The 23,083-nt window shown below is 35.1% G+C and overlaps 3 protein-coding genes across 3 annotated transcripts; all 3 read left to right on the top strand.

Moving 5' to 3' along the window:
• Positions 1–4,847: 4,847 nt before the first annotated feature.
• On the top strand, positions 4,848–6,240 carry LOC132058120 (F-box protein At5g07610-like). The gene has a single exon (XM_059450683.1). The coding sequence runs from the start codon at positions 4,880–4,882 to the stop codon at positions 6,218–6,220; it is 1,341 nt and encodes a 446-aa protein (XP_059306666.1). The 5' UTR covers positions 4,848–4,879; the 3' UTR covers positions 6,221–6,240.
• Positions 6,241–7,402: 1,162 nt separating this feature from the next.
• Positions 7,403–8,773, top strand: LOC132058119 (uncharacterized). Its single transcript, XM_059450682.1, has one exon. It carries the CDS (start codon positions 7,849–7,851, stop codon positions 8,761–8,763), a length of 915 nt encoding a protein of 304 aa, XP_059306665.1. The 5' UTR covers positions 7,403–7,848; the 3' UTR covers positions 8,764–8,773.
• Positions 8,774–21,101: 12,328 nt separating this feature from the next.
• On the top strand, positions 21,102–22,605 carry LOC132055608 (F-box protein At5g07610-like). The gene has a single exon (XM_059447522.1). The coding sequence runs from the start codon at positions 21,117–21,119 to the stop codon at positions 22,377–22,379; it is 1,263 nt and encodes a 420-aa protein (XP_059303505.1). The 5' UTR covers positions 21,102–21,116; the 3' UTR covers positions 22,380–22,605.
• The last annotated feature ends 478 nt before the right edge of the window (positions 22,606–23,083 follow it).

Here is a 23,083-nt window from a genome sequence, read left to right as displayed (position 1 = left end):
TGGTTGGTAATATTGAAAAGGTAGCTACTAAAGGTAAGGACCTACTAAAGGGTAGCTATTCATGTAAGTTTACCTTGAATATTCTGCCACCGTCCTAACCAAACCATCCTTTTAAAAATTTGTTTTAAAAGGACAAGAACTAAAGATTTAAGGTAGAAATTGCCGCAAAATGTGAAACCAGTAAAAGAAAGTGTCTCAATTACTTTGCTCCAAACAAAATTGAAGATATTGGTGATTGAATTGAAACGTAAAGGTTGAAACTTATACAAAGTAAACCTTTCCGTGAGTCTATCTTCATCCATTTTCTTTTCCTTGAAAAAAAAAAATGAGAGGGGCAAACGGAAGAACTGCAGCAACTATGAAAGGACACCATGAAGGTGTTCTGTTGAACCGAATATCTTATATATATATAAAAGCAGGACATAGGCCGTTGACATGGCGCAACACAAATGCAGGGTTTTCATTTATATTTTTTCTCATAATTTTGGCCTTTTAATCCATTTTAACTCCTATTAGTTATTTAGTCAAAAAAAAAAAAAAAAAAAAAAAAAAAAATGACGCATCCTTTCGGCCTCTTTTGGTGATGTTTCCATACGCTGCATGCCTTTTTAAAAGCAAGCCATGTCAAAATTTTGCCTCTGTCTCTTACTTCATTTTTACTAAATAAACCCACAGGCTACACCTCTTCCTTATCACCATTCCTTTCTCCAATTAATATCATTGCTCCTACTTACTTCCATAATAATCTGTTTCAATATAAGTACAGTTGCTTTGCCTTTTATAGTTTTACACTGTCCTTTCTTTTTGCATTACTGAGATATTAATATAGAATTTCTTCTCTTTTATTTATCCTTATTATTAATTTACCTTTTGAATTTTAACGGTACTCGCTTCTATTTTTGGGTATGCTTCGTGTCTTTTATAATTTTCTCTCGTTGTGCATATATGATGTCACTCAATTATTGTTTGCCCTCTTTAAATTTTTATAATTATTATAGGAATGATACGGAAAGTTAACCGAGGAAAAAAACGCCATTTTTCAAAAGAATGACAATTTTGCAGACGAGATTCGAGGAGGAAAACAGAAAATTTAACTGGCATGGAGAGGAAAGTAAGTGTTCTATGAATATGTTTTCTCCATTATTTTTAAAGAAATTTTTAAATGTAAAAACAAAAATCTTTATTATCTGTTACCTCAATGTTTTTGCTTTTTATTCCTTTTATTTGAACCCACTAATTCCCTATAATAATCGCATTAACTTCCCCATAATTAGCATTGTTGAAGATGATACATACCTTCACATAATTCCCCAAAAATCACCCAACTCTTTAATTAAAGAGATAATGTATCCATTCAAAATTATCTTTAAATCCATCTAATTTCCTTATTCTTTGTTACTTTATCATTAATTACTTCTATTTTATCTCACTTTCTTTTAATTTCGTGAATAAATGATATATAATTGTGGGCAATAGAAAAGTGATGCGGCACCCTTAAGACATTTAAAGCAAGCTTATGTTTGACAACCTTGAATTATAGTTCAAAAGAAACGTTGGATCTCCACACATATATGTATTTCTTAGTAGTTTTTTTTTTCATTCAATTTATTTGAAAATTGGTGCTTAGTTTCATTCTTTTTTCTGAATTTTATTTTCTTATGCTTATGGGCACGGAGTCTTAGAAGATGAAAGTGAATGAGAAATGGTTGAATGTATTTTGAAGGATGGTAGAGATAAGAAGATCAATGGAAGATTTAAGGAGAATGAAGGAAAGAAATATATTGAATGTTGTTGTAGTATTACAGCTTATTTAAAGATAGATTTAATTTTCATTGTTATATGTTCGTCTCAATTGAAGTGTTTATCAAACAAAAGTGTAAATAATTTTTTTGTGCTTATTTCTCTTTTGTAGCTCGCTTTTTTTGTAGTTCTTTCCTTTATGTTAATCTACGGCTCATGCTTATTACCACATTAGTTCTATTTTTCATTCATATTATAATTGTATTATGCATTTTCTTTATTGAAAAAATTATTTAAGCTAAATGTAGGGATTAATTTAAAAAATGTAATAAGATTTAAATTACCGCGCGAAGCGCGGGTCGATTTACTAGTTTCTTTAATATTTCGAATAGTTTTTCTCTTTTTAATAAATCAAAGATAACTTTAAAAAAAAAAAAAAAATCTAGGACGAATCAATTTACACTGGGGAGAAATCAATGAACAAATCAACTTTATTCTGCCTTCCCAAAAAACAGGCAGGAAACTTTATTCAATTTTGAAAAACACAGTAACTTCGTATCTAAATGTGATTCCAAAATACTAAAAATTATTTCTAATGATCTAGTAACACCGTGCTCATGATACCACTTGTTGGAAAATTTTATGCACTCCACACAAGATCGGAAGTAAATAATTAGACAGAGATATAAATCTAGGAGAATAGTAAAGACACTTACCTTTGATCAATTGTAAGAATCAATTGAAGGAATTCATGGTCTTCTAAACCTTATTACATTCTTTATAATACTTCTCTTAATGGGGCAGAGAGGAAAATAATTCAGTAACAAACTTAGGGACCACAATGAAAGATATAATAGTGAGGCTCTTCGGAAGAGACATAACTCTCCAAATATAACTTTTCACGAGCGGTGTAACTTTTCAGTTATGAACCCATTAATTATAACTGAAGAGTTAACCAGGTTTCTACGCATATAAGATTCATACCTTATAAAATAATATTTATATAGCCCATAAAAATAACACTTTAGTAGATCAGTAAAATGGACTTCTTTAATTGATAGCAATATATGTACAATTATATTAAATATGTGAGTTCACTAAATAGAGAATTTTCATCATTAACCTCATAGTACTTGCAATAATGACAATTCATGAGCAACTTGTTAAAAAAAAAAAAAAATTGTGAACATCTCCAACCCAAAATAAACAAATATGCTTATTGGATTTGGAATTTTCATGATCAATCACTGATTTTAAATAATGTGAATAATTTTTCATGGCCAAACACTTGGCTTGTCCAAAACTACAAAATTTCAATAAACATTTTAATCTTTAATCTAATATTACAAGATTCAAAAATCTAAATGAATGCAATTTGTTTGCAACCTTAATATAGAGTGTGTAAATACACTTCCGTTCATTGAGTTTCTAAATCTACCACCGTTTCCGCCAACAGTACGTCGTACAAGATCAATCAAACTGACTCTTACCCACTTCAGGAGTTACTGATTTTCTCCAAAATCCCCCTTCATCCTAGCAAATCGCATGCAGGGAAGACCTGTTGACTGAAATATTCCTGTGCTTGCCCCCAAAATCTCAAAATACTGGCTTTCCCTTATTTCCAATACCCATTTTCGTTGCCTCCATATCCATCCTCTGCTTCCATCGCCGGTGTTTTCTTGTGTCGGCACCCCAATTATGATTTCCTTACTCTGAATGAAGAACGCCTATCTGCAAAGGGTCGGATTTAGGACCGCTTGCCCCATTTACAAGTTACAACCTTTGGTGACAATTTAAGGCTATCTAAGACGAATAGAAAATGTTTTATTGCAAACTCCAGTTATATTGAGATGTAGTGCACAAAAAGCAGTAGGCGCGATCCGTGACCAGATTAAAGTGCCACATTATTTTAGTGCTTTATTCGGTTATTCTTCGCCTTCCTTATATAGACCGCCCGATTATCACACTATTTTGGCCTTTGACTTGATTTATTTTGAGCTTCAGTTCGGGTTATTCATCTTAGCTACAAATATTTCTATTGTTACAATTTTTAACTCGTGGAAAGGCAAAAGCGTTGGCTTTCTCAACACGTTCCATAGCCCAGTTCCGTAAACAAGAGAATGACCCAATGCATCAGTTGACTTAAACGAGTTGGGGAGCGAAGCAACTTCCGTCCGTTTATATAGACAAACCGATTGTCACACTATTTTGGATTTCAACTTGATTTATTTTGTCTACTGCCGCAATTCGGGTTATTCATATAGACATCGTTTAAACGAAATAATTTAATAATTATGATAATTTTAAACAAAGCATAAAATTCAATAGTATTACTAATATCAACAAAAATATATTATTCATTTATAATTGAGAGTTATGTTTTGAAGCTATCAGCTAACTCAAGACTAATCAACTAGAACTAAAACTCAACTTAGATGCACATTTAGATATCAAAAAAATTAATAAACACTATTAACTATAAAGAGAAGCAAGGATTTATAAAATTTTAAAAAGTCAATGTGACTCATTAGGGCAAAAAAAACCAGCAGCAAGTAAATAAAAAGAAAAGAAGAAACAAAGAAAATAAAGTAAAGAAGAAGCAAAATAGAAAAAGAAAATAAGAAAAAAGGAGAACGAATCTTCTGTAATCTTCTTAGAAAACAGAAGTTATTAAAAGAATTGGTGCAAGTTGGACTCGATCCAAGGTGCTGTGGGCACAACTTTCGGCCCTTCACCAGTGGCACCAAACAACCATTTGTTAGTCAGGGTGCCATATATACTCACATATATGTACAAGGTTTTGCTCGAGGTGTGCGGGTGGCGTGGCATCCCCACCCGCCTTACTAGATCCGCCCCTGCAACAAAGTAAACCATTAATTCTTCAGCTAAATGTTTTCGAAGTTGACATTTAAAAAAAAAATCAAGTGAGACTTGCAAAAGACTAATAGAAAATATCATTCCACTTCCTACAAGCAATCGTTTCTGATTTCAATTAGACCTAATCAACTATAAACAAATCAAATGAACAAAGCATAAAAAGTCCATGGATCATCAAAAAGCCCCAACTTAGCTACCAAAGCAAATATCTGCCAATCATCAAGTAATCAAAAGCCATTTTTGTTCAGCAACGGAATTTACCATGGCTTTCTACAACAATGCTACATCCATGGACTCCTCGTACTTCGATGAATTTGGTAGTATAAACAGAATCACCCTCATCCACTGTCGGAGGTTCAAAAGACACCCAAAATCACACATGTCAGTATCCAGCGAAAGCTCACTTCAAATTGAATCCCTTTCATCAGAATCTGCCCAACACATCGCCAGCAATGAAGATATCTTAACTGAAATTTTACTGCACTTGCCCCCAAAATCTCTACTTCGTTTCCAGACAGTTTCAAAACATTGGCTTTCAATTATTAGCAGTCCCGTGTTTCGTCGTCTCCACACACGGAAAAATGCTAAGTCCTCTGCCTCCACCATCGGTTTCTTCTTGTGCCGAAACCCCATTTTCAATTTTCTTTCACTGAATGAGGAAGATTTATCTACAATGAGTATGATGAACAAAAGATTCTCCAGTATACACAATGGTAAAATATTTTATCATATGAATTCTTGCAATGGACTTTTTTGCCTTGATTTCAAATTTAGTAATGGGAAGAGGGAGTTTTATGTTTACAATTTCACTACTGGTAAACATAGGCTTATTCCCCTACCAAACACAGTCGACGAACCCCACTTAGTAAAAACTATGAATTTAGCTTTTGATCCTGAAAAGTCAGAGGATTACAATGTTGTGTGTGTTTGGTTGTCTGTGTCTGAGAATCAACTTCGGTTCGCGGTGTATTCTTCAGGTGTGGGCATTTGGAAGCATTCTACTGCATGTTATGACTGCAATGAGTATGGAGCAGTGGATTTATGCTGTGATTATGGTGTTTTCTTGAATGGGGCTGTTCATTGGGTTAGTCAAACAGGCCCTTTTTTATGCTTTGAAGTTGGTAATTGCAGCTTCAGGTCAATGCCTACAACTCCAATTCCTCAAGGACAGTGGCACAGGGACATTGAATACTTTGGAGAATCTGGAGGGCACCTGCAACTCATTGGTCAGAATTCGGATCAAAGAACGAAAGTTGATATTTTGGAGCTGGAAGTTGATTATTCTGGTTGGTTTATTAAGTACCATGTTAATTTGGACTTTTTACCCAATTTGTACCCTGCCGTGGTGAATCAAGAAGTGAATCTTCCAGAAGATTATGCATATTCGAATGTATTTTCAACAATTTGCTTTCTTGACGATGAAGAAGACAAGGCAAGGCTGTTTCTGTCGCTTCCTGGGAAAATAATTTTGTACAACTTGGGAGATGGGATGATCAAAGAGCTGGCAGACGTGAAGCCAGCTTCTGTCAGGCATTTCCTCGATGGGGCACGTTACGATGGCCTTGATATGTACAAACATGTTGAGACTTTGGCTTGTGTTTGAGTTCTCTTCTGCTCATTTTTATTGTTCTCAAACTTTTTGTAATTAAGCCTATGGATTCCGTTTGCTTGCTTAAATCTTCGTAATCATGCATAACTTCCCTTTCAATTATGCAACAGTTGAACAATCAATTAACCTCATCGTACTTGCTAAGTAAAAATTCATGAACAGCTTCTTGCAATCTGAGAGTGTGTCAAGCCCATATTAAACAACAAAATATGCTAATTCAGAGCCATTATTACATCCAAATAAAGTCATAGGAAGAAGAATACATTATAAAAAATAAAAAAAACAAACATAACATGAGGGATTTCTGTTGTATGAAGAAATGCTGGATTGAAGTATGAATTGTTATTTTGTATTATACGATTTAGGATTCTACTATTGATGAGTACGCGGTATTTTATTCTTTTGTGTAGTCGCTTTAAATTCGTAACTTTACTCTTATTCATTGAGTATTTCATTATTTGGGACCGCCATGAATATTTACCTGCTATTTGAAATGTAATTGAGAATTAACCAAGGCGGAGATAAGTTCTGAACAAAAAATCCTCTAGCTGAAACACGGAAAAAGTTCAGCATTGTGATGCTCAAATTTGAAAGTTTGACAAGTCAAACTCCAGCACAATATGTTATGAATGTCTCGGCAGGTTTTCTCCTATAGCTGAAATCGAGCCAATATTAAGCATTATATGACAACTGATTTCTGTCTTGTGCTCGGGATATATAGAGCAATCTTCGGACACAGCTACTTTGCTTGTAATGCTGGCTCGGTATAATGATCGAAATGGGATGTTTATCATAGAAGAAGGTTGTTATTGAACCATTGTTGAAGTTGGCTAAAGAATGAACAACGGAGGGTCAAGAAAAAGCCTCAATGGCCATTAGCCTTCTTTCAAGAAGAATTTTATTATTCAATATATATATATATTTTGAAATTCAAGTTAGACTTGCAAAAGACTATTAGAAAATTCTTTTAGATTCCTTTCAAGCATTAGAGATACTTAAAAATTCACATAATGTACTCTACATTGCAATTGCAACTGATCAACTACTGGTACAAAATATACATAAATGGAAGGAATATAAGCATAGAAAGTCAATGGATAACCAAAGCTAACCATAGCAAACTTGCAAATTCACACCTCATCACGCCATCAAACATCTCCCAATCTAGAGAAATTTAGTCAAAGCCATTTATGTTCAGCAGAGGAACCCACCATGGCCTCCAACAACGATGCTACATCATGCGATTCCTCGTACTTGGATGAATTTGGTAGTATAAACAAAATCAACTTCATCCACTTCCGGGGTTTCGAAAGACACCCAAAATCGCACCATTCAGTCTCCAGCGAAATCTTGAATGAAATTGAATCCCCTTCATCAGAATCTGCCCAAACATTGCCACCAATGAAGATCTCTTGACCGAAATATTACTGCACTTGCCCCCAAAATCTCTACTTCGTTTCCAGACAGTTTCGAAAAATTGGCTTTCAATTATTAGCAGTCCCCTATTTCGTCGTCTCCACACCCGTAAGAATGCTAGGTCCTCTGCCTCCACCATCGGTTTCTTCTTGTGTCGGAACCCCATTTTCAATTTTCTTTCGCTGCACGGGGAAAATTTATCTACAATGAGTATGATGAACGCAAGATTCTCCAGTATACGTGATGGTAAAATAATTTATCATATGAATTCTGGTAATGGACTATTTTGCATAGATTTTAAAATGGGTGATGGTAAAATAGTTTATCATATGAATTCTTATAATGGACTATTTTGCCTAGATTTTAAACTGGGTGATGGGAAGAGGGAGTTTTACATTTACAATCTCACCACTGGTAAATACAAGTTTATTCCACTACCGTACGTAATCGAACCCCAATTAATAAAAACTATGAATATAGCTTTTGATCCTGAAAAGTCAGAGGATTACGATGTTGTGTGTGTTCGGTTGTCTGTGTCTGAAATTCAACTCAGGATCGCGGTGTATTCTTCAGGTGATGGGGTGTGGAGGCATTCTACTGAGTGTTATGACTGTAATGAATATGGAGCAGTGGATTTATGTTGTGATTGTGGTGTTTTCTGGAATAGGGCTGTTCATTGGGTGATTCAAACAGGCCCCTTCTTTTGCTTTGAAATTGGTAATTGCAGCTTCAGATCAATGCCTACAACTCCGATTCCTGAAGAACAATCTCAGAGGAACATCGAATACTTTGGGGAATCTGTAGGGCATTTGCATCTCATTGGTCAAAATTCTCATCAAAGTACAAAATTTGATATTTTCGAGCTGGAAGTTGATTACTCTGCGTGGTTTGTCAAGTACCATGTTAATTTAGACTCTTTACCCAAACTTTACCCTGCCATGGTGAATCCACCAGAAGAGTATGTATATTCGAACGTATTTTCAACAATTTGTTTTCTTGAAGATGAGAAATATAAGGCTAGGCTATTGCTAGGGCTTCCTGGGAAAATTATTTTATACAACTTGGGAAATGGGACGATCAAAGAGCTTGCGGATGTGAAGCCAGCTTCTTTGTCTTGTTAGATGGCTTTGAAATGTCCAAACATGTTGAGACTTTTTGCTTGTGTTTTGAGTTTGTCTTCAGTTCATTTTATTTTATGTTCCTTTGCTAATTCTGAATCTTTTTGTGGTCAAGTACTACGTGATTTTCGTTTGCTTGATCAATTAACCCCATAGTACTTGCAATCTAACAATTCATGAGCAAGCCCAAAATAAACAACCAAATATACTAATTGAAACTCATTATTACATACAAATTAGCTTACAGAAACAATATACTAGTATTATAAGAAAAACTAGTTGAACTCTTTCATGAGTTTGAATTCTTCTTCTGCTTGTTAATTCATCGAAAACAAACAAAAGAATTGAATTCTTCTAACAACCACGAAAATCCACTCTGGAAAGAAATACTCAAAGTTTACTTTCACTTTGGGTTCATCGGGAAAATCCAGATGAACTTACCATAGAAGTAAATAAGCTAATAGCCTAGCAAGCAACTTTCCTCAAAGTTTTCTTTTTACATAAAGATATAGAGCTATAGTATGCTTTTGCTAAGAAATCGATCATCAAGAATAAGGACCTGTTTGGTCATAAAGATTACTCTTTTTTTTTTTTCGGAATAAATTTTCACTTAATTTGAAAATCAATGTTTGACCATGAAAAATTCAAATCCAACTTGAAGTTTGTATTTCAAATTTTGAAAACAGCTTATAATATGTTTTCCAATTCACTTTTCACTTTTGAAGTTGTATTTAAATACATTAAAGTATGAATATTGTTCCAAATATTCTTTTCACAAAGTGTAACCAAACACAACTCCATCTTCAACCCCAACTCCATAAATTCCAAATAAAGTGCAAAATATTTAGAATCTATAGACAAACACCTACTAAATTGTCAACTTATATCAAGTTGAGTTAGGCTACAGGTCATCCAGTCAGGGGCGGATCTAGCATATTAAGTGGGGTTCAATTGAACCCCCAACTTTCTACACGGAGTATAAATTTATGTGTAAAAAATTATTAAAATTGTATATATAATAGATATGAACCCATAACTTTTAAAATATAATGAGTTCAATATTAAAATTCTTAAGATTGAACCCACATAATCTAAATCTTGGATCCGCCTCTGCATCTAGTCACCGGTAACTCAATCGATTGTGTATGTATTTCGCCAAATCAGTATATTTTTATGGAGTACCTATTTCCTATTCTTTTCGTAACCTGTCTTTTCCTTGGCGTGAGAATGATGATGACCTTGTCGAAAATTAACCAAAGAGTTCAGCAATTAGAATTTTAGATGAAGAGTAAATCGTTTTATTGCAAACTTCAGTGATCTTGAGATGTAGTGCACAAGAAGACAGTCAATCATTCTTTAGGTACAATATTTTCGAAGTTGACATTTAAAAAGAAAATCGAGTTAGTCTTGCAAAAGACAATTAGAAAACTTCATTCCACTTCCTACTAGTAATCGTTTCGCATTGCAATTACACCTAATCAACTATAAACAAATCCTAAATGAACGAAGCGTAGAAAGTCCATGGATCATCAATAAGCCCCAATTTAGCTAACCAAAGCATGCTCCCGACCATCAAAGTAATCAAAGCCATTTCTGTCAGAGAGGAACTCACCGGTGCTTCCAAAAACCTGTTAGGGTTTATCCTGAATTTCCTACCTTATTTGGATTCTACCATAATTTTGTTTTACTTTAAAAAGATTTTCTTGATAGGAAAGGACTCTAAAATATCGATCCTTTCTTGGTAGAGAAGTTTTAGACTTGTATAAATAGAAGATCGTTTCTCTCATTCAATAACACAATAGCATCCACAATGTAATCGTTTAACGAGTCTTGTTTAGGGGAGATGTCCTCCCAATAGTTTTAATATTTTTTAATTAGTTTCTCATATGTAGGCCAGTAGGCCAAACCATATCAATATATTATGCCTCTATTAGTATAGTTTTATTTGTTATTCGATTTATGGTTGTTCAAGTTTTGCAATTGTTTGCTTCCGCATGACGCCCTGTTATTTTGATCCCAACAAAACCAAGGTACATCTGGCGACGACTCCTACGTAGATAAATTTGGTAGGGTCAAAGTCACCCTCATCCCCTGTTAGAGTTTCCCAAAATGGCACATGTTAGTCCCCGGCGAAATCTCGATTGAACTTGAAGCCTCTTCACAGAGAATCTGCCCAACACGTCGCCAGCAATCAAGATCTCTTAACCCAAATATTTCTGCTCTTGCCCCCAAAATCTCTACTTCGTTTACAAACAGTCTTTAAACGTTGGCATTCAATTATCAGCAGTCCCCTGTTTCGTCGTCTCCACACCAGGAAAAATGATAAGTCCTCTACCTCCACTATCGGTTTCGTATCGTACCAAATTTTATTTCTCTGCGTGAGGAAGATTTATCTTCAATGAGTATGATGAATGAAAGATTCTCTAGTATATGTGATGGTAAATAATTCATCTTGTGAAATCTTGTAATGGACTATTTTGCCTTGATTTTGAATCGGGTGATGGGAAGAGGGAGTTTTACATTTACAATCTCACCACTGGAAAATATAGGTTCATTTTGTTGGGCTAAATCGGTCCAAAGATACTCTTAACATGATGTGATATTGTCCGCTTTGGGCCAAGCCCGCACGATTTTCCCTAAAAGGCCTCACACCATCAAGAGTATCCAACACTTTCTAAGTAGCTTATTTTCTTTTCAGCTACCAATGTGATACTTTGTTCGCACACCTAACAATCTCCCTCTCGAACTAAGTTCCACATGGCTCGTTACCATAATTCACGGGTCAGAGATCCAACATGTCTGTGTGCCACCCACATCGTCAGAGTTTTTACGTTTACCAAAGCCCAAAGGTTGTGTATGCGTCTTCAAAGCTATGGATAAAGGTCATAAACTGGCCCATAGAGGGGCAAAGGGACTAAGCTGGGCTCTACGCCACACTCCGCCATCTTCATACTCGTCCCACCAAACCATTGGCTCCGAAATACCAGTTGTTGGGCTAAAACGGTCCAAAGATACTCTTATCATGATGTGATATTGGTCGCTTTGGGCTAAGCCTGCACGGTTTTCCCCAAAAGGCCTCACACCATTAATAGTATCTAACACTTTATAAGTAACTCCTTTTCTTTTCAGCTACCAATGTGGTGCTTTGTTCGCACACCCATCACATTCCACTACCAGACACAATTGACGATTCTCACTTAGTAACAACGATGACTTTAGCTTTCGATCCTGAGAAGTTCGAGGATTCCAATGTTGTGTGTATTTGGAGTCATTCATCTGAGAATCAACTTCGATTCTCAGTTTATTCTTCTGGTGCTGGGATTTGAAAGCATTCTACTGAATGTTATGAGTGTAATGAGTATGGAGAAGTGGATTTATATGGCTATGATGGTGTTTTCTGGACAAAGGGTTTTCATTGGTTTGGTCAAACAGGCCAATTTTTGTGCTTTGAAGTTGGTAATTGCAGCTTCAGATCAATGTCTAGTACCCCAATTCCTGGAGGACAGGGCATCGAATACTTCGGCGTATCTGGAGGGCACTTGCATCTCATTGGTCATCATTCGAATAGACGTACAAGATTTGATATTTTGGAGTTGGAAGTTGATTATTCTGGGTGGTTAGTCAATTAAGTACCATGTTTATTTAGACTTTTTACCCAATATGTACCCTGCCATGGTGAATCAAGAAGTGTATCCACCACAAGGTTATTCATATTCGAAAGTATTTGCCATAATTTGTTTCTTGACGATGAGAAAAATGATGAAGCAAGGGTATTTGCTTGCGCTTCCTGGGAAAATCATTTTGTACTTCTTGGGAAATTGGATGATCAAAGAGCTAGCCGATGTGAAGCCAGCCTCTTTCAAGCGTTTCGTTGATGTTGCATGTTATGATGGCTTTGCAATGTACAAACACGTTGAGACTTTAGCTTCTGTTTGACTTCTCTTCTGCTCGTTTTTATTATACTAGTTTACGACACACGCTTTGTGCGTGTATCCCATATCAATGAATACATAATCTTTTAAATAAAATTATTAGATAATGTGTTTGAGTGATAAAATAAAGTTCAAAGAAAAATGTCTTGTGCTATTCTCTAGAAGATAAAACTTTTTTAATGGAACGACCCCTGACAAAACTTCCAACAAATTGGAATTCAAATTGTTATAATAAATACATTTAATCATTATTCTAAACCTATAATTTTTTTTGCATGTTACAAATTTTGCTATACCATACATTCCTATCATCATATGTACTTTGAATGACTCATCATTTACAGAGATATATGTATAGAAAGTTATAAAGCTAAATTTTACAAATGTAAAAAGTTTGATAGGCATCAAAAAGATTCTCATATAAACAATAGCTAGCAACAACTATAAAAAAATTAACGCAAAGGCAATATCCGTGTTCTCACATTGCTAATGAACCATTCTAAGTAGAAATATATAGTTATGAGGATTCTTTAATTTTAATGGTTGTATCTGACAACAACAAAATTTGTTCTTCTCTGAAAACAATTGACTAACTCCAAAATTATCTCGTCAACATTGATATGGCATTACCTCAATATTCTCAGAAGACTTGGAAAATCAAATACATAGAGAAATTATTGTTGATTTTGGTAGGTCATTGTTGGATGAATGAGAACTCCTAAATACTATCATCTCTATGCACTGAACCACAGATAATCACTTCATGATGTTTTCTTGATCGAGGATTCCAGCCAGCATTGATGTACTATAGAAGGCACTAACAGTAGCTCTACAGCACCATATTGAAGATATGTTGGTCCTCAAGTTCTAGAGATTTTTTAAATACAACATGAAATATTTTAGAATATAAGAGAACACTGTTATTTTTCTTCAATCCATTTGTATTTTCTGGGCTAGTCTTAGAACGTTCAGATGATAATTGTAAGAAGAAATAATCATTTAAAGTAGTTTTATAAATAGAGAAGGAGAGGAGAGGCTGATTTGCTGGCTTGTTAGCTTTTTGTTTCCTCGTTATATAGCTTTAAAATGACTTTTCATATGATTTCCAGAAATAGTTGCATTAAATTAGAAGTTATGCCCTTCAAATCAATGACCCACGTAATTCTACATTTATTTGTGCCTTTTAGGTTCATATATATTGTATATGAAAGGCTGTTAATTAAGTAGCTGGAAATGATAAGTTTTAGATGGAATAATTGTGAAGATTAAATGTCAACATTTTAACTCAAAAAACCTGAATCCATGATAGTTGAGGATTGGGAAGAAATTGATGAAAAGGCAGCTAGTGCAATCAGGTTGCACTTAACAGATGATGTGGTCAATAACATCATCGATGAGGAGAGTGCATGTGGCATTTGGACAAGATTGAAAAATTTATACATGTCCAAGGCGCTAACAAATAAATTGTACTTAGAGAAACAGTTGTACGCCCTACACATGGGTAAAGGCATGGATTTTTTGTCACATCTAAATGTGCTTAATGGACTAATCACGCAGCTAGCAAACCTTGGGGTAAAGATTGAGGAAGAAGATAAAGCCATCGTGCTCCTGAACTCGTTGCCGTCATATTATGACAATTTGGCAACAACCCATCTTGCATGGTAAGGATTCAATTGAGTTGAAGGATGTCACATCAGCTCTTCTACTCAATGAGAAGATGAGAAAGAAGCTTGAAAATCACGGTCAGGCTCTTATCACAGAAAGTAGAGGCAGGAGTTACCAAAAGTGTTCGAGCAACTGTGGTAGATCCAAAGCCCGCGGGAAGTCTAAGATTTGATCGAAGTCAAAAGCCAGAAATTGCTATAATTGCGATCAACCAGGTCATTACAAAAGAGATTGTCCAAATCTAAAAAGGGGCAAAGGTGAAAGCAGTGGCCAGAAGAATGACGACAACACAACTGCCACAGTGCAAAACAATGATAATGTTGTTCTCTTTATAAATGAGGAAGAGGAATGCATGCACTTGGCAGGTTTAGAGTCGGAATAGGTGGTTGACACAGCAACATCTTACCATGTCACACCAGTAAGAGACCTTTTCTGTAGATATATAGCAGGAGATTTTGGCACTGTGAAAATGGGTAATACCAGTTACTCAAAGATTGCAGGGATCAGAGACATTTGTATCAGGACAAATATCGGATGCACATTAGTTCTGAAGAACGTGCGTTATGTACCTGATTTGCGATTGAACTCGATCTCGGGAATTGCTTTGGACCGAGATGGATACGAGAACTATTTTGCAAAAAAAAAATAAAGACTCACTAAGGGATCATTGGTGATTGCAAAAGAAGTTGCTCGTGGCACATTGTACAGGACAAATGCAGAAATATGCCGAGGTGAATTGAATGCGGCTCAAGATGAGATTTCTGCATATTTGTGGCACAGAAGAATGGGTCATTTGAGCGAGAAAGGATTGCAAATTCTTGCCAAGAAAATCACTCATTTCTTTTGCAAAAAGTACAACGATAAAACCTTGTGACTACTGTTTATTTGGTAAACAACATAGTGTCTTATTTCAGACATCATCAGAAAGAAAATTGAATATACTTGATTTGGTATATTCTGATGTCTGTGGTCCAATGGAGATAGAATCAATGGGCTGTAACAAATACTTTGTTACTTTTATTGATGATGCTTCACGAAAATTATGGGTTTATATCTTGAAAACCAAAGATCAGGTTTTTCAGAAGTTTCATGCTCTGGTGGAAAGAGAGACTGGTCGAAAGCTTAAGCCTCTCCGCAGTGACAATGGAGGTGAGTACACTTCAAGGGAATTTGAAGGGTATTGTTCAAGCTATGGGATCAGACATGAAAAGACAGTTCTTGGAAACCCACAACACAATAGTGTAGCTGAGAGAATGAATCGCACAATTATTGAGAAGCTGAGAAGCAAGCTCAGAATAGCTAAACTGCCTAAGTCATTCTGGCGTGAAGCAGTTCAAACAGCCTGTTACCTGATCAATCGTAGTCGTTCAGTTCCATTGGAGTTTGACATCCCAGAAAGAGTTTGGACCAACAAAGAGGTGTTCTACTCGCATCTGAAGGTGTTTGGTTGCAGAGCTTTTGCACGAATGAGCAGAAAACTAAGCTTGATGATAAATCTGTTTCTCTGCATATTCATTGGATATGGAGATAAAGAGTTCGGGTACATACTGTGGGATATTTTAAAGATGAAGGTCATCAGAAGCAAAGACGTAGTCCTCCAAGAAAGTGAAGTTAGAACTGTTGATGATCCGTCAAAAAAGGCCAAGAATGGTATAGTCCCTAACCTTGTTATCATTCCTTCTAACCATCCAGATGTGCAAAAAGTACCACCGACGAGGTTGCTGAGCAGGAGTAGCAACCTGACGAGATTGTTAAGCAGGGGGAGCAACTTAGTGATTTTGACGAACAAGTTGAGCACCCTACTCAGGAAGAAAAAGAGCAATCTCAACCTTTGAGGAGATCAGCAAGGCAAAGGTAGAGTCATCCAAGTACCTTTCCTCAGAGTATGTCCACATTAGTGATGAGGGTGAAACAAAAAGTCTGAAGGAGTTGTTATCTCATCTAGAAAAGAGCCATGCAAGAAGAGATGGATTCTCTACAGAAAAATGGTACGTACAAGCTGGTTGAACTTCCAAATGGTAAAAGATCACTCAAATACAAGTGGGTCTTTAAACTCAAGAAAGATGGAAATGGCAAGCTGGTTAGGTACAAAGCTCGATTGATAGTAAAAGGCTTCGAACAGAAGAAAGGTATTGATTTTGATGAAATTTTCTCACCTATTGTCAAAATAACTTCTATTCAAACCATTTTGAGCTTAGCAGCTATCCTGGATCTTGAAGTGGAGCAGTTGGACGTGAAAACTGCATTTCTTCATGGAGACTTGGAAGAGGAGATTTAAATGGAGGAGCCAGAAGGATTTGAAGTATCTGGAAAGAAACACATGGTGTGCAAATTGAATAAGAGTCTTTATGGGTTGAAGCAGGCACCAAGGCAGTGGTACAAGAAGTTTGACTCATTCATGAAAACTCAAACCTGCACAAAGACCTATTTTGATCTATGTGTATACTTCAAAAGATTTTCTAATTACAGCTTTATTATTTTGTTGTTATATGTGGATGACATGTTAATTGTAGGACAAGGCATGGAGCTGATTGTCAAGTTGAAGGGAGATTTGTCAAAGTCATTTGACATTATGGACTTGAGCCCGCATAACAAATTACAAGATTAAGATTGTTCGAGAACAAACAAGCAGAAAGTTGTGGCTATCTCAGGAGAAGTACATTGAACGTGTACGCCTTTTCCCGGTCATTTTAGGTTAAGCAAACAGATGTGTCCTACAACAAAGGAGGAGAAAGAGAGCATGACCAAAGTTCCTTATTCGTCAGCAGTCGGAAGCTTGATGTATGTAATGGTATGCACTAGACCTGATATTGCTTATGCAGTTGGTGTTGTTAGTAGATTCCTTGAAAATCCTGGAAAAGAACACTGGGAAGCAGTCAAGTGGATACTCAGGTACCTGAGAGGTACTACTGGAGATTGTTTGTGTTTCGGAGGATCTGATCCAGTCTTGAAGGGTTACACATATGTTGATATGGCAGGTGATTTTGATAATCATAAATCTACTACTGGATACCTGTTCAGATTTTCAGGGGGAGCTATATCATGGTAGTCGAAGTTGCAAATGTGTGTCTCACTCTATACAACTGAAGCAGAGTACATTGCCGCTACAGAAGCTGGAAAAGAGATGATATGGCTGAAACGGTTCCTTCAAGAGCTTGGATTGCATCAGGAGGAGTATGTCGTCTATTGTGACAGTCAAAGTGCAATAGACTTGAGTAAGAACTCCATGTACCGTGCAAGGATGAAAAACATCGATGTGAGATATCACTGGATTCGGGAAAAGATAGAGGACGAATCTATGCAGGTCTAGAAGATCCCTACAAGTGAGAATCCTTTAGATATGTTCACGAAAGTGGTACCAAGAGACAAGTTCGAGCTATGCAAGGAACTTGTCGGCATGCACTCAAACTAGCCTCCTTCAGGTGAATGGGACTGGAGGGGATATTGATGAGATCCATCCCATTTGGTTGTAATTGGCATGTGCCAAATTACTTGGTTGGAACTCTTACTTGGAGTAAAAGGAAAATTTTGTGGTAGACAAATTTTGTTGAACTTTTTCGTTTTTCTTTTTGTGCTTGGAGGCCAACTTTGGTCTCCTGTAAATAGAGAGTCATTCTTCCATTTGTAATCACACCAACAAAGAGAGAAAGAAGAGTAAGGCATTCACAGATAGAGAAATAGTCTGTAAGGAAAAATAGAGAGTGTGAGCGATATTGTAGTGAGGTGGAAAAATCTTTAAAGTGGGTTATTTCTTTTGAGTGTGTAGTGGTCTTTGGAGTATTTTACTCAAACCTACAAAGTATAAAATTCTTGTTATAGTGATATCAGTTGCTCCTTTTGGCCCGTGGTTTTTTCCCTTTTGGGTTTTCATGTAAAAATCTTGGTGTCATTATTGCACTTTTTTATTCTTGTTAATTAACCATATCACGGTGCTACATTATTATTCCGCTGTAAATACCGTGAATATTATTTCTGTGACGGGTTTATTCCCAACAATTTATAGTAGTGCTCCAATTTTTTTTTAAAAGAGAATAAGAAATTGTCCGCTGGACACAAATATTTAGTGCCACCGGTAACTCAACCACATCTGCTCCTTATTAAAATGGACCCATGTTGTTTGGTAATGGGATAAGGATGATAATTTCTGGATAGAATTTGAAATTAACTTTATTCCGTGTTTGATTTGAGGTATTAACTAATAAAATAGTGAGATTAGCTATCCCATATTGAAATTGAAATTGCTAATCCCATGAAATATTCCGAGATATCTCACCATTATACCAAACGGCTAAGTTATTCATCAATCCTACTTATTAATTAATCAATACATTCCGTATCGGTATCTCCAATTGTCCACCAACAAGAATCACATGTTCATAAGAACCGAATAAAAGAACAACTTAAAATAACAAAGGAATAGGCAGAGACTTAACAAACGTGGCCGGAAGGCAACATGCCCCAACTAACTAAAAGAGCTGTCTTCATTTCCAATGAAAATAATAGGATCATGCTGATGCTAGCTCAATTGGTTAGATCGTATCATGCAGCAACAAATATATAACTACTAGAACACGATATAAAATTCTTAAGAAGCTTGAATTGTAGTTACGTACGTTTCCAAACATGATTTTCATTATAATATACAATTATATCTTGGTATTTTCAAAAAACAAAACTTGATCAATTTACTCCATCAAATATGTTTATCTTCCCAATACAAGTATCGGATGACTCTCAAATAAAAGAGCTACTTAAAATAACAAAGGAGTAGGCAGAGACTTAACAAATGTGGATGGAATGCAACATGTACATGGCCCAACTAAAAGTGCTGTCTTCATTTCCAATGAAAATAACATTTTAAACGAGGATCATACTGTTGCTAGCTCAATCGGTTAGATCGTATCATGCAGCAACAAATATATAACTACGAGAACACGTTGATATAAAATTCTTAAGAAGCTTGAATTGTACTCCCTCCGTTCACTTTTACTTGTCCAGTATTTCAAAAATATATTTTCACTTTTATTTGTCACTTTTAGCATATCAAGATGAGATAATTTATTTTTTTCTATTTTACCCATAGTATTAATTACTCACTTCAAATCATTTTTTAAATCTAATAAAAATATACACTAATTAATATGGATATATTGATAAATTATATACTTCATTTATTATTTCTTAAATAGCATGAAAAGTCCACAAGTAAAAATAAACGGAGGAATAGTTACGTACGTTTCCAAGCATGATTTTCATTATAATATACAATTATATCCTGGTATTTTCAAAAAACAAAACTTTGTCAATTTACTCCATCAGGTTTTTACACGGAGGAATAGTTACGTAAGTTTCCAAGCATGATTTTCATTATAATATACAATTATATCATGGTATTTTCAAAAAACAAAACTTTGTCAATTTACTCCATCAGGTTTTTACACGGAGGAATAGTTACGTAAGTTTCCAAGCATGATTTTCATTATAATATACAATTATATCATGGTATTTTCAAAAAACAAAACTTTGTCAATTTACTCCATCAGGTATGTGTGTCTTCCCAATACAAGTGTTGGATGACTCTCAAACTTTGAAAAATGAACACAAATCACCTAACATATTTTATCTTTATTGAAATATAAATCATAATACTTCTATTTATTTCATTTGATTTATGTGACTTTTCTTATTTAGAGAATACAAAAGGTTCTTTGATCACGCTTTTTTTACATTTTTTCTAAATTATTTTCATTATAAATTATCATGACTTATAGTATTTTTAATGTAGTTTCTAAATATATAAATTTTATTTTTATAAACTTAAAAAATCTATGTCAAAACTTAAGGTCAAAGCTATAAAATTTGACTTCTAATTCTCTGAAAAAATTCACATAAATTGAAATGGATGGAATATTTGATCAACGTCATGGATCGTCATGCTAAATCCCTTAAATTATAATATCAAGTCTACCGTTTTTTAGGCTTAGCCCTATGTCACGATACGCAAGAAGATCAGGACAAGATAGAAGGTTCTTTGTGAAATTGACTAAATCAACCAAAAAATGTGATATTAATGATACCACAATACTTGCAAACTTAATACTTTCTTCGGATAAAAAAAAGTGTCCACTTAGCCTTTTTTTCTTAAGTTAAAAAAAGTATCCACTTATTAAATCAAGAAAAAATTAACCTTATTTTTTAAAATTTATCCCTATTAAATGCTATATGATCAAATTTCAATATCTATTTAATTAGGAATAATTTAATCAAATTATATTTTTTTATCCAAGAATTAATATTTTTTTAAAGGATATATAAATGGCTAAGTGAACATTATTTTTTATCTGGAGAAGTAATACTCCCTCTGTTTCAATTTGTTTGAACCTATTTTTTTTAGTCCGTATCAAAATGAATGACTTCTTTCCTAATTTGAAAACAAATTCACTTTATGAATGATTTACAGCCACACAAATTTTCAAGTCTTATTTTGAACCACAAGTTTTAAAAGTCCTCTTTCTTTTTTAAATATTGTGTCCAGTTAAATGGGTTCATATAAATTAAAACGGAAGAAGTATATTTTTATGGTCACAAATAAAGTTGGCCCATGACATTATTAAATGTAACCTCTATCCGACAATGTCTCCCTATCTCTCTGTCAAGTTGTAAGGACAAAGACCTTAACTACTGGTCTATTATAGAGTGTCCAAACTCGCTTCAATTCGTCAAGTTTCTAGAAAGAAAAAAAAAAAAAAACTGAACACCATGGTTTCCAGCGACTGTATTACTAGTCCAATCAAACTGACCCTTAACCACTGCCGGAGTTACAACAAACAGCTGAAGCAGCACTTACCGGTTTCTATTTGCTCCGAAAACTCCCCTTCTTCGGAGCAAACCGCCGGTAGTGAAGACCTGTTAACTGAAATATTCCTCCGGTTACCCCCAAAATCCCTTCTTCGCTTTCAATGTGTTTCAAAACACTGGCTTTCCCTTATTTCCAGTACCTATTTTCGTCGACTCCACACTCGTCGTAACGCCACCTCCTCTGCTTCCACCGTTGGCGTTTTCTTATGCCGACATCCCAATTATGATTTCCTTAGTCTCCACGAAGAACGCTTATCTGCTATGGGTCGGATTTACGACAGTTTATCTGATTCACGTGGTGGCAGAGTTCTCTGTAATATCAACTCTTGTAATGGACTTTTATGTCTAGGTTTTAAATCGGATGATGCAAAGACCGAATTTTACGTTTATAATCTCACCACAGGTCATCAGAGGTTTATTCCAGTGCCGGACACAATGATAGTGAAAAGTATGAACTTAGCATTTGATCCCACAACATCTGATGAGTATTCTGTTGTGTGTGTTTGGTCCTCTGTTTCTGAAAAGCGACTTCGTTTCTCAGTGTATTCACCTGGTTCTGGGATTTGGAGGCATTCAAATGAGCACTGTAATGATGTTGATTTATGTTGCTATCGTGGGGTTTTCTGGAAAGGGTCTGTTCATTGGTTTAGCCAAACAGGCCCTTTTTTGTGCTTCCAAGTTGATAGCTGCAAATTTAAAACAATGCCTAGTACTCTAATTCCTGAAGGTCAGTGGTACAGGAACATTGAGTATTTTGGAGAATCTGGTGGGCATTTGCATCTTATTGAGATTCATAAACCTCAGGATATAGAGTTTAACGTGTTGGAATTGAAGAGTGATTATTCTTCTTGGTTTGTGAAGTACCGTGTGAATCTTGAATTTTTGACCAATTTGTATCCAGTTATGGTGAATCAAGAAATTTATCCTCCTGAAGATTATGCCTTTCCGTATGCATTTAGTACGCTATGTTTTCTAGCTGATGAGGAAGATAAGGCAAGGCTATTGATATCCCTTCCAGGGAAAATTGTTTTGTATGATATGCACAATGGGATTGTGAAAGAACTAGCTGATATAAAGCCTGATTCTTTCAGAAATTTCATTGGTGGTGCACGGTATGATTGTTTTGATGCCTATACGCATGTTGAGACACTCGCTTTTGTTTGAGTTTCTTGATGGATCCTTTTTTTTTTTTTTTTTTTTTGGTTGTATTCTGAGTGACCCTTAGTGGTTAGTTTTGTTCACTTTTGATGTGTAATATCAGATCTTCATTTGTATTTGAGAATGAAAAGTTTGTGCTAGCTTCGTCGATAAGGATTGACATCTTCAATTCCTTTATGTTCTGTTTCAGATATTCAGATTAATGGAGTCTGAGTACTCTAATTAGTCAGAAGGTTACCATTTTGATCTTCTTCTTAATTAATCATAAAAATAGCGTTTGAATATAGTGATCCCAAAATATGGAAATCTGTTTTTTCGGGAGTTACCATTTCTTTGAGAATGCAATATCTAATGAGAACTTTCAAGGAGTCATTTCGGGTCACGACTTTTGTACTCACCTTGCTCTTCTTTTGCTTAAAATTCTTCTCCTAAGTAACAAAAGGCACTAAGCAAAATTGTTACAAAAAAAAAAAAAAAAAAAAAAAGACACTAAGCAAAATTTGAGCACACGTGCAACAAACCTTCCTAAGGTGCCTAAAATAATACTTCCCTACTCCGGAAGCTGTTTTTGTGAAACTTATAGACTGGTCAAATTAATTTATAAGTATATTTTGATTTATCTATATTAAGCATCATTAGAATTAGTTCCTGCTTATAGTTACTGTATTTTAGTTACTGCTTATAGTTACTGTATTTGAGTATTAGTATAA

This window comes from Lycium ferocissimum, chromosome 5, assembly GCF_029784015.1.
Source record: "Lycium ferocissimum isolate CSIRO_LF1 chromosome 5, AGI_CSIRO_Lferr_CH_V1, whole genome shotgun sequence".
NCBI classification, from domain to species: Eukaryota; Viridiplantae; Streptophyta; class Magnoliopsida; order Solanales; family Solanaceae; genus Lycium; species Lycium ferocissimum.
The sequence above is the reverse complement of the archived record's forward strand: the minus strand, read 5'-3'. Positions and strand labels throughout refer to the sequence as shown.